At 42.7% G+C, this 12912-nt stretch overlaps 1 protein-coding gene across 3 annotated transcripts in view; it reads right to left on the bottom strand.

The window, feature by feature from the left end:
- TAF15 (TATA-box binding protein associated factor 15) overlaps nucleotides 1–12912 on the bottom strand; it is a 38697-nt gene that overhangs the window by 12314 nt on the left and 13471 nt on the right. For 2 of the 3 annotated variants that reach the window (XM_032215055.1, XM_032215057.1), the window contains one exon: nucleotides 5912–6020. The exons of the other annotated variant lie outside the window; for it this stretch is intronic. In XM_032215055.1, the coding sequence (XP_032070946.1) occupies nucleotides 5912–6020 (109 nt within the window). The remainder of the gene's footprint in view (nucleotides 1–5911; nucleotides 6021–12912) is intronic. 3 annotated transcript variants of the gene reach the window in all.

Here is a 12912-nt window from a genome sequence, read left to right on the forward strand (position 1 = left end):
GGGGAGTGGCGTTCTGCCTGGCCGGAGGGGTGAGTTGCTGGGCGTCTGCTCCCTTGTGAGTGGGCTCCCGAAGAGCCAGGCACAGGATCAGGGGCGAAGCAGCCATGAGGTGACCATGTTCACGAGTAGCCGCCTGGCAAATCCCCTCTCCAGCCGGGCAGAGCGCATTCACTGACCTAGGGGGTATCACTAAGGCGCCAAACCACGTGGCGGCCTGCCCGCCCTCCAGCTCCTGCAGCTTGGCACATTCAGGATACCCCCTACGTCAGTGCATGGAGCTCTGCCCAGCTGGAGAGGGGGGTCGCGCAAGCTCCTGTTCCGCCCCCAGCCTCACCAAGCCCTTGCACAGCTCTCCCAGGGCACTGCTGCCACGCTCCGAGCATAACTTCCAAACTCCAAAACTCCGCTGCCGAGTCTTCCAGCATTGGCCGCTCTAGGAGTGCTCTATGGTGGGCCGGCTGCTGGACAGAGAATCTTCCAGCAGCTGGCTCACCAGAGAGCACTCCTAGAGCGGCCGATGCTGGAAGACTCAACAGCGGAGTTTTGGAGTTTGGAAGTTATGCTCGGAGCGTGGCAGCACTGGTGCTTGCGCAACCCCCCTCTCCAGCCGTGCAGAGCTCCATGCACTGACCTAAGGGGTATCCCGAATGTGCAAAGCCGCGGGAGCTGGGGGGGCGGGCAGAGCGCCACATGGCTTGGCGGCTTAGTGATACCCCCTAGGTCAGTGAATGGCGCTCTGCCCAGCTGGAGAGGGGATTTGTGGGCGGCTGCTTGGGAGCGTGGTTACCTCATGGCTGCTTCGCCCCTGAGGCTGTGCCCAACTCTTCGGGAGTCCGCTCACAAGGGAGCAGCTGCCCAGCAACCCCAAAACAATAAGCCCTCCCTGATAATAAGCCCAAGGCCATATTTCATGGGGCAAAAGAAAATAAGACCCTGTCATATTTTCGGGGAAACACGGTAATAAAGACACATGAAAGATTATCAAATAATGTGCAATCACTAATCGATTCATTTCATTACTTACTTGAGTGTAAATTCCCAGAGAACAAGGCAAAAATATCTCAAGGTCAAATGTGGAATCCTTGCATTACAGTACTATTACATAGCATGTCTGCATCAATTAAACTGAGTAATATGGAAAGAATCGGGTACAGTAAAGCCATTTTAGTCTGGGGAATTTTAAGCATTGAATCTTTGGTTCTGCAGTATTAAGAATAAAATGAAGTTCTACAGTATTAAGAATAGGATTAAGGCTATCAGAAAACCACAGGAGGTCAATCTGGATACAATGAGTTCCAATTATTTTTACATAAATACAAATTTATATATAAAAACTATTTTCAAAGGCAAAATAAGGTTGTCTAAAAAGGTAATGTTGTTCGTTCAACATTATAGAACGGTTCAATTTAGTTAGTGATACAGAACATAAAATTATATATTTTATAAATTGCTATTTTAACACTCACGGCCTACTATGATTCTATCCCTCTATTATCTCCTCTGCTTTGCATCCAAATTATAGCTAAATGTTCTTCTCCTCTTGGGCTGCTATTATTCTCTACCTCCTGATCTGGCAACATGTTCTTCTTTTATCTCAAACAATAGCTATTCCTTTTCTTTAGCTGTGCTTTGTACTGGTAAGATACTGCTGGAATTCTACCAAAGAGTTTTCAAAGTGTTAATTCTATAGCTGAATAAATGAATATCATAAACACTTCACATTTATATAGTTTAGAGAACGATGCTTATCCTGGATATTAGCATATGCTCAGAGCTCATATGTGAACAGATGACAGCATGTCAAGAAGGACGTGGGTTTAAATATAGCAGAAGCCTTTACATGAGAATTGAGCAACCTACAAATCCACAGGCACTTAATTTGAAGCCTCAATATTTGTTAAGCTAAATATTTCAGGACAACAAACCCCCCCCCCCCCCAATGTACTAGTAGTTAAAGGGCTAAATGCAAGAGTTAACTCTACAACATTTCTGGGAACATTTGGCCCTATCATTCCATCGATCCACTTCCCAGGTCTTAAAGTATTGGTTCTGTCTTTCAAGTGGTATCATAGCATCAGTAGCCAGAACCACAGCAGTTCTAGGATGCATAACCTTTATGCCAAAAAATAACACTCTGTTTCACTCCTGCTTTAGCTACCTCTTCATGTCCAAATCTATTTGCTTTTGCCAATTTTAAAACATTAATTTAATTCTGCATATTTAGGGATAGCTTGTACCGTTTGTAAAATAATTTCCATGAAGTCTTACTAATTCTCATTTTAGGCCAGAGTTGCAGATGGGTAAGAATACAGTGCCAGTTAAGGCAGTTAAAGAACCAAGCATCCAAATGATATGTTAATTGTCTCTATTATTTTAAAATATCCACTACATAAAATGAAGTTTCACAATGGAGGTCAACTGTGTTTTTAGGTATGTACATATAAGAATGTTTTTTGTCACTTAGTTTGAATCATGGTATTCCTGTCTTATTTACTGTTACTGATTTAGTGCTTCAATGACTGGCTGATATTGATGGCAAACAAAAGCTAGCATTCTCTTGTTGATTTATACATATTCTCAAGTTATACTTCTTGCCCTCTGTTATCTGATTCTCAGTTTGATTTATTTTGTTCCCTAGGATATTACCACCCACATTTAGATAAAGCTTTCACTTTTTTAAGCCATTTCATAAATTTACTTTTGCAGACAAAATTTATGAAGTCACTGGACTTGGTGGTCTCTCATTAATTATTAGTTAGTATAAGATATTTTAAAAACTGCTGATGAAGAAAATGAAACTTAAAAAATAAATTATTAATAATTGCCATCAAGCATGTGAATGTGGCTCAAGTTTCTTTAGTTCAAAGTAGCAAGGCAAAACAAATGTAGGCTTTTTTGGACTTTTATATAAAACATCAGGCTTGTATCAAAGTTATATCCCTAATGTAGCTAGTACTGTTTAGTTGAAGCTCCTGACATCTTTAGACAGCAGTGCCAGAAGCTGGGGAATGTCAGCATGCAAAACATGCACTTTCATCACTGAGCGATGACCTCACATTAATTTTAAGAGACATCATAATGTCAACTATATTAAGCGAACCAGTTAAACAGTCAAGAAAAGAATCTGAATGGCAAAATACTTAAGGGAGGAAAAAATAGGTGGAGGAAGTAAACATCCTCTCAAAACCATCTTCATATAATGCTGTTTTCCGAATCCAATTTAATAAATCACAGTTTAAGAGTTGTTTGCTTTTTTGCAACATTCTAGAAGACGTGCCATTTTTATTTTTATACATTTTTTAATAAAGAATAATCAGTGGTTGGATAAAGCAAGAGATCAATAGATTGAGGAGGAGGACTTGTTAACAATCAATAAGAGATGTTTTTGCATCTATTGTAGGTCCAACAAGCTTATTTACCTTACATCTAATAAAAAATACAGAACAAGTGATACTGCTTCAGTTTCTGTCACCTTGTTTGTTCCATATACAGAGGTATAGACTGTATCAATAGACTGATTCAGCACTTATTTATTCTATATTAACATGCATGTTGAGCATGGCCTACCCAGGTTCAATCTTCTAATTTATTTTGAGAAATAGCCTCATCCATTTCTCTTTGCCAATACAGATGAGGGAATATCTAACATTTATAAATGCAAACTTTCCACACCATTTTTATATCCATTGTTTTACTTCAGAGACAGTTCTCAAAACTTGGATGAGATCTGTTATACCTATGCCAAGCAACAAGGCATATGCTATGTTCGGTTTTGAAATCCCCCAGCCAAAACCCTGAGGTACAATTTAAATCAAATCAGACATTGGCTAGGATAGGTAAACATCAGTTTCAGATTCAATAATTTATTCAATGGCAGTCTTAAATGCAAGTCTGATAAAGGCCTCCTCTGGTTCCTTCCACATACAAGAGGTTAGGGAGACATGGTCTTTTTGGCAGTGACCCATCTTTATTTTTGAGAGATTTGTGTTTTCCTTACAGCATTTCAGAAAATGGTTCCAGCTTGAGGGTTGACTGCTTTGTTTTGCACATGTTAAGAAGTAGTAGTAGTAGTAGTAGTAGTAGTAGTAGTAGTAGTAGTAGTAGTAGTAGTTGTTGTTGTTATTATTATTATTATTATCATCATCACAATTGTATCACAGCGGCCAGTTGTTTCGCCAGATTTGGCATTAATTACTAGTCGGGCCGCACCCAGGGGCCTAGGACATAAATACTACTTACTACTACTACTACTACTACTACTACTACTACTTATGATTATTATTATTATTATTACAGAATTGTATCACAGCGTCCAGTTGTTTCGCCGGATCTGACATTGATTACTAGTCGGGCCCCACCCATTATTATTATTGTTGTTGTTGTTGTTGTTGCTTTAGTTTTCCTTTTTTCTATATTTGTATTTCCTTTTTTATGTTTATATAGTACCCAGGCTACAGATTGGGGCAGGCTACAAACATTGCAAACAAACACAAACATACAGCACAGAGCAAAAAACAGGGCAGTTGATAAAAGCACTTTCTCCTGGTCAGTGCAGAAAATTCTGAACTCATTCGGCCATATACCCCTCTCTTCCTAACTCATTCCTAACTTTGTTCCATCAGGTTCAAAAGCAATGATTCAAGTTAAGGCAGCTTAGATGCCAATTAATTGTAACTGCACACCGAGAATCTATCCTTTCAACACAAAATCAAGTACAATGCAATGATGCTACGCAAATAGAATATAGAAAATATTCTATTTTCAGGTATCTGTTAAAAACAATGCTGAAACACAGCTGTACATTCAAAGTAAGACATATCTACTGCCTTCACACCTGCCTCCAAATTCAGGCGTAAATACAACTACACACACTTGTTGCCTCATCCTTAAGTAAATGCAGCTGACAAATAGTGTGTAACTTGATAATTTAAGCTTAGTGTGATATTCCAATAAAAGACTGCTTCATCCACATGGGGGAAAAACTTACGAGCGCCAGTTAAAAGTAAAACATTATATTGTTCCCTGGTTACTTGTAGGTAGACAATGCCTGCATCTAATTTGGCTTATCAAGATTCAGAAATATGTTAGCTGTACTTGTTAATACAGCAATCATTACAAAGCCAATCTTATAGTTTAGCAGGAGAAGATCTGTGAACAAATCATAATTTCTTGTCTGCCTTATTCCTTGGCCTGTAAAAGCTGCACAATCTGGAAAAGTCAGATTAAATTTTTCATGACATGAACAAATTTTATATCAAGGTATTGTAGAAGGCTCAGGAATAGTGGACAACAAAATCTTCAGCAATCCCACTTCTCAGATGCTAATGAGGAAGAGCAGTTGCCTCTCCTCTTACATGTATAACATGGATATTGGTATAAAAGAATAAAAGTATAATTGGTCAAGCCTGGCATAGAATAGAATCTCAAATATCCTTTATCTTTTATAAAAATATATTTTAGTGTTAAGTTACCAAATGTAGTGTTTCTGGATTCCTGATCAATTCTTTGTATGAGGTAAGTATAGCCTGGATTATATGTTATACTAAGCAATGACTTTAAGTAATAGTTTTTATATTTTAGTAATAGTTTACTAAATAGAGGCTACAATGATTGGATCCATACCTGAACACTATATGCCATCTATATAGGCTTTGAGTAAATTCTAGCCATGACTAGTTTTATATACCATGTTAAACCAAAACTAAACAAAACATGAATGGCTTAGTAGGTGCCTGAATCAATCATCCAGAAAGGTATTTGGGGACTTGAATTAATCATTAATATTAACATTTCAGGAAGAAAAAGTACTCCTTCAAGTAGTTTTTAACAGCATTCATCCAAGCAAGCAAGGAAAACAATGGACTAAACAGGTGCCATAATCCATCTCTAGCTTCTAGGTTAAATATTTTACCTCATGCCAGACATAGTATTTCTGTTGTCAGAATCAAATCTGCTTCCACCTCGTGGGCCCCCATAGCCTCGGTTATCGTCTCCAAATCTATTTTTGTCACGGCGATCATCTAAGGAATTTCAAAGCAATTACACAGGTCTGCAACTAAAAAGCTGTTTGATTATTTTCATCTAATTTCCATGTATTTTGGTGTGCTGAAAACAAATAAGATATTGAAAAAACTCCTAGACGTCATGATTTGCCACAACATGCAAAATTGTCTTCAAATTTATCAATTTTTTAAAAAAAATTGGTATTTTTTTATAGTATGAGTTTTTAACCAAATTTAAAGTCCAAATTACTATTAATTCATATAAGTGCATTTAAGATACAAAATGCCAAAAAAATCTTAAAGGGTTTATCCGAGTTATGTAAAAAAAATATAGCACTGTAAATCTGATGGTCAGCAATATACGTCTGTGCTTCTAATGGTAGAAGGGGTTAATCTTTCCTGAAGAATCCAGTGGGAGGGAGACACAGGGCAAATAGCAGCATCTCCCATCAGTGCAGGGGGCGTGGCCAGCACTGTGACATCTTGTGTACAGACACAGAGCTGCTCTTTCCTGCATGCCACACTTGTGCACGAATCATCATCAGGTTCTTGGTTCTAGGCTGTTCACACTTTTCCCTTGCAATTCATGTTAGTTCGTCATTCTTCAACCGTTATGTTATGGCTCCGCGAAAGTGTATTAATTTGCCCGACAGTTCTGTTTCATCTGTGGTGAATATACAGTGTTGAAGCAACAGCAGAATATTACAGACTTTGTGAAAAAAGTATACTTTGCATACTTTGGACTAAAAATTGGAGATCAAGATAAAGTTTGGGTGCCTCATAAAGTGTGCAAACGGTGTGTTGAAGACCTCCAAAATTGGTTCAAGGGTAAGAAAAAATCTTTCCATTATGGGATTCCTATGATATGGCGAGAGCAAAAGAACCATAGTGATGACTGTTACTTTTGTTCATGCGATGTGAAAGGGTTTAATTCCAAATGGAAGCATTCCATTTCATACCCCAATCTTCACTCAGCAATTCGTCCCATCCCCTATGGCACAGATATACCAGTACCCAGGCCCCGTTACCTTGGAAGAGATACGTAGCTCCGATGAAGGTGAAGTCATACCTGAACCAGATGATGAATCAAGTTCTTTGAAGATGATACAAGACCAAAATTATTTTCTCAGGAGATGAATGATTTGGTAAGAGACTTGAATCTTCCCAAAGATGCCGCTGAGTTACTCAGATCAAGGCTGAAAAGCAGGAATTTATTGTTGCCAGGAATGTCATCTTCATAGTTCAGACATCGTGAAAAGGAGTTCGTTCCTTACTTCGCCCAGGAAGACAAATTGGTTTATTGCATCGATGTCAAAGGTCTGATGGGTCAATTTAAAATCCAATATGATTCAGAGCAATGGTGTCTTTTTATAGATTCTTCAAAAAGAAGTCTCAAAGCAGTTTTACTCCAAAACGGTTTTTACGCTTCCATACCTGTAGATCATTCCGTACACTTGAAGGAAACCTACGAGAACTTGGAATTGGTTCTTCGTAAACTTTGTAAAAAATGAAGACCATTGTTGGCAAGTGTGTGGGGACTTGAAGGTCTTGTGCATGCTTCTTGGGCAACAAGCTGGGTATACCAAATACCCTTGTTTTCTGTGTCTATGGGACAGTCGAGACCGACAAAATCACTGGACCAAGAAGAGTTGGCAGCCGAGGGTGCTAACAGTCGGTGAAAAGAATGTCCTCCGAGAAACTTTGGTGCCTTCCCATAAAGTTCTTCTACCACCTCTCCACATAGATTTGGGATTGATGAAGCAATTCGTAAAATCAGTTCCAAGAGATGGAGAATGCTTCAAACACTTGGTCACCAAGTTTCCATGCCTGTCGGAGGCAAAATTGAAGGAAGGTGTGTTCGTTGGACCAGACATTAGAAGGCTTATAGTTGATCAAGAATTTGTCAATACCATGAGGGATCCTCAAAAAGAAGGGTGGATTGCATTTAAAGAAGTCGTATAGAAATTTTTAGGTAATAACAAAGATCCTCACTACAAAAAGATCGTCAGAAGAATGCTGAAAGCATTTCAAGCTTTAGGTTGCCTGATGAGTTTGAAAGTGCATTTCCTCCAGTCCCACCTTGACTACTTTCCTGAAAATTTGGGAGCTGTGAATGAGGAACAAGGTGAACGATTCCACCAAGACATTAAAGAGATGGAAAGGAGATACCAGGGAAAATGGAGCATTACAATGATGGCAGACTACTATTGGATGCTTCAGAGAGACATGCTACTCACAAGCGTAAATGCACCAAGAGGAGCCTCACAAGGAAGAAGAATCGAGTTTAGTGTGTAGGTGAGCTCATTTCAGTTCAAAAAAGGATTTTCATGAAAATATTGTAATAAAACTTTAATTTTATAAGTCTATTTCCATTTATTTTGAGGTATTGCCTTATTTAACAGTTACCTAAATTGTCAGGAAACATGATGTCCTATGACAAAATGGAGGTCATTTTTGGATTCAGCGCACCAAAAAACATAAAGATTACGTGGAATAACCAAAACAGCTCTCGAAATTTTTATTATAATTATTCTTTAGTAGATTAAAGCAAGTGACTAATTAGTTTAGAATTACACTGAATACATTATATTATTAGAACTTTAAGATGAAAAAATAGAACTCCCATTCAGTCAAAATTTCTTAATATTTTAAATGAATGTCTTTCAATCAATTACACTGGTAAATACTGAAATACTTGTAGAGGGAGGGAAATACTTATTTGGCTTTGAATGTTATGTACCCTGTTTCCCAGAAAACAAAACCTCCCCGGATAATAAGCCCAATCGGGCTTTTGAGCGCATATGCTAAAATAAGCCCCCCCCAAAAAATAAGTCCTCCCTGAAAATATTGCAACATAGCAGCAGCCATGAGGTGACCACGCTCGTCGCCTTCTGCACCTCAAAAATAATAAGTCCTCCCTGAAAATAATGCCAAGTGCTTATTTTGGGGGGGGGGGGTCAAAAGAAAATGACCATTGACTTACCTGAAGGATTGTTTTCTGGGCGCTGTAAAGGAGAGTCCAAGCGTGGGTTAAATACATCCAATCTGCCCAGGACTGAATTGAAACTTTAAGCCACACCTCTGGTGCTGACCATCCTGTTTTTTCAATGAAGGCGTGGAACTGTTGCACACTGAGAAGTCCAATAACAAATCTAATTCCAAACAAGGTGTAACTATATCCAAATGGACAGTCCATAAAGTCTGCACTGAACAGCGGAGACAGACCCCAGGGTGGGGTTGGAATCTCCTTCGCAGTGCTCAGAAAACGACCCTTCAGGTAAGTAAATCGTCATTTTCCTGGGCGCCGCTCTGGAAAGTCCAAGTGTGGGACATACCCAAGCTAAATGACATTATGGCGGCAAACAGTCAAGTTCAGGGTCTTTCCGCTGGTATGAATGCCCTGAAGGACTCGTCTCCCAAAAGCCCCTTCAGCAGAAGCAAACTTTTCCAATTTGTAGTTCCGAACAAACGGAGACAAGGAGGTCCAAGTGGCCGCTCTGCAAATTTCCTCTATCGGTGCTTGAGTCGCCCAGGCCACCGTGATGGCGGCACTTCTTGTAGAATGTGCGGCTTGGCACTGGTTTGGACTGGAGAACGTGGGCGAGGGTAATGCATGCCCACAGCCCCCGTCCAATGGTAGATGAGGAAACTTTGCGGCCTTGAGATGCAGGTTGAAATGAAACGAAAAGTGATTCGGAACGCCAGAACGCGGCTGTGCGCTTGATGTACTTGCAGAGCGTTCTATGGACATCGAGCATGTGCCATCTTTTCTCCTTACAATGTTTGGGATGCGGACAAAAATCCAGGAGAATGACCTCCTGGGCTCGGTGGAACCAGGAGTTAATCTTAGGAATAAATGACGGGTCCAGCCGGAGGACCACCCTGTCCAGTTGTATCAAGCACAAGTCCTCGCGAACTGACAGGGCTGCCAACTCTGAAATACGCTGTGCAGAAGTGATGGCAATCAAAAAGGCAGTTTTAAACGTCAAATGCTTAAGGCTGGCAATACAAAGCGGTTCGAATGGTGAGCCAATCAGGGCCCATAAGACTATGTTGAGGTCCCATGATGAGTATCTGTGGACCACTGGGGGCCTCAGGTTGCCCCTCTCAGGAAACTACGGATAGTTGGATGACGTCCAAGGGATGAGTGCTCATCTGGGGCAAGTATTGTAGATAACGCAGCCACCTGACACCTGAGTGTGTTAGGTGCCAGGCCTTTGTCTAGTCCATCTTGCAAATAGTCCAATATTTGTGGAACAATAGCCGAGATCGCCATCACGCCATGAGATGTACATCAGGTGTCGAACGACCTCCAGGTGGCTTCGTAGATCCTGGTCATGGAGGGCCATCTGGATGCCTTAATGGTGTGGATGACCTTGGTGGAGAGACTGCCCCTGCTCAGGAGGTTCCACTCAAGTGCCAGACGGCTAGTTGTGGCCACTGGGGCTCTGGATGTTGAAGGGCCCCCTGGCTGAGAGAGACCTCATGGTGGGGAATCTGCCAAGGAGGATTGACAGAGAGACTCACCAGGTTGGCAAACCAGATTCTTCTGGGACAGACGGGGCTACTAGCAGGACCTCCGCTCCCTCTGACAAGATCTTCTGGTTGACTCTGGGAAGAAGAGGCAATAGCGGAAATGCATACAGCAGACCCGACGGCCACAGGCAGTGAAGGGCGTTGACTCCTTCGGCTTGTGGAATGTGGAATCTGGAAAAGAACCTGGGAAGGTGCGTGTTCTCCAGAGTGGCAAATAGATTGACCAGCGGGTGGCCGAACCTCTGAGACAGGTCCGGATGTAGTCGCCACTCCGAGTGGTCGACCGTGGCTCTGCTCAACCAATCCACCTGGATGTTATTTACTCTGGATATGTGTTCCACCTGTATTGAGCGTAGGTGCTGCTCCGCCCACCCTCCCAGGGACTTGGCCTCTGCCATCAGGGACCTGGAACGCGTGCCCCCAGGCAGTTAATGTGCACCTTTGTCACCACATTGTCTGTAAGTACCATCACGTACTGATCTCAGATGTTGTCAAGGAAGTGAACAAGAGCTAACTTCACCACTCTCAACTCCAGCCAATTGATGCTGTGCGTTGCCTCGGCTGGAGACCACCTGCCCTGCGCAATCTGGTTGTGGAGGTGGGCTCCCCAGCCATAAAGACTGGCATCCATCATGATGGTGAGACAGTCCGGCTCTTTGAAAGGTACTAGGGTGAGAGATAGCCACCACCTGAGTGAATGACGTACTTTCGGGGAGACCTGCACCAATGCCGTGGAGCTGCTTTCGTTGGCCCTTTGGTAAGGTAGAAGGAACCTTTGTAGAGGCTGAGAATGAAGCCTTGCCCAAGGCACGATGCACAGGCAGGATATCATTTTCCCTAAGAGCTGGGACAACTGCACGACCTTGGCATGAGAGGATTGCTGTACCTGTAGGACCTGTTCCTTGAGACTCGCCACTTGTTCTGGTGACAGGAATACCTGATAGTCCATGGTATCGATGATGGCATGTAGATGCTGTAGTCTGGTTGTCGGTTGTAGATGACTTTTTTCTAAGTTGATGGAGAAGTCGTGGTCTTGCAGGATCCTCATCATGTAATGCAGGTCTTGCGTCGCTTGCTGGTGCGACGACAGCTGGATGAGGACGTCGTCCCAGTAACAGTGAAGTTACACTGGACGGGATCTGAGAAAGGCCGCCACCGCTGCAAGAATCTTTGTGAATGTTCTGGGGGCCGACAACAGGCCAAACGGCAAGGCCCTGTACTGGTAGTGGTGGCCTGCATAAAAGAATCTCAGGAACCTGCAGTGAGCTTTGCGAATGGGGACATGGAGGTAGGCCTCTTTGAGATCTATGGAGGTTAGCATGTCCCCTGGCCTGATGCAGCCCAGGATTGACTGAAGGGACTGCATCTTGAACCTCCTGTAAGCTATATGATGGTTTAGCTTCTTTAGGTCAAGGATTCCCCTCCACCCCCCGGAATTCTTTGGGACTAGGAATAGAATGGAATAGAAGCCTGTCCCTTCCTGACCTGATGGAACCAGTTCTATGTCCCTGATGTCCCTGAGATGAAGGATCTCCTGTTCCATGAGATCCCTCTTGATGGGACATGAGGGGGTTGGGCAATGAATGAAGCCGCGCGGGGGAGGGGAAAGGAATTCTAAGGTTAGACCCATGCAAATTATTTGCAGGACCCACTGCAAATCCCATTGGGCATGGTACAGCTGGAGACGCCCTGCTATGGGAGCCGTCCATTAGTGGTCACTTATTTCTCCTGAAAGGCCTGGAACCAGACCCCCCCTCGAAAGGGGCGTTTGGAAAAATTCTGCTGGCGCCACGAAAAGGTGGACGGTCCTGGGACCTGTCGGTGTGCTGTGAGTAGGGACGATGGAAGGAACCAGAACTGGTGGAGGGCTCTGTGTTTTGAAAGGGCGGCCGCCAGTAGGAGTTAGAACCCTTCCTGTCAGATTTCTTAGCGACCAATGGCATGCCTTCTTTTTGTTCTTGTTTTGACCAGATCCAGAACCTCCCCGAAAAGCTTGTCCCCTTTAAAGGGGGCAGAAGCAAGCTTCCACTTGGACCGCATGTTCACGTTCCAGTGTCTGAACCATAAAAGGCGATGCGTGGTGATGTTGGATACCAAGGCCCTGGATGCAAATTTAGCAACATTCAAGGTGGCTTCAGCGGCGTATTCCGTCACTGTAATGATCTTATTGACATCCTGTCTTAATTTGATATCCCCAGCTGGAATCTTGGTAATTGTCTCAGCCAGAGAGGGGAGGCCCTAGAGAGTAAGGACGCAGAGGCGCCCAAGCTACCGCCTGATGAGTTTTATGGCAGGCGTTCTCAGCTTTGTTATCCTCCGCCTTGAGTCCCTCTAGGAGATCAGATGGGAGCACAGAAGAGGAGGTAAGTGCTGC

The sequence above is a fragment of the Thamnophis elegans genome, chromosome 4 (assembly GCF_009769535.1).
Source record: "Thamnophis elegans isolate rThaEle1 chromosome 4, rThaEle1.pri, whole genome shotgun sequence".
NCBI lineage: Eukaryota > Metazoa > Chordata > Lepidosauria > Squamata > Colubridae > Thamnophis > Thamnophis elegans.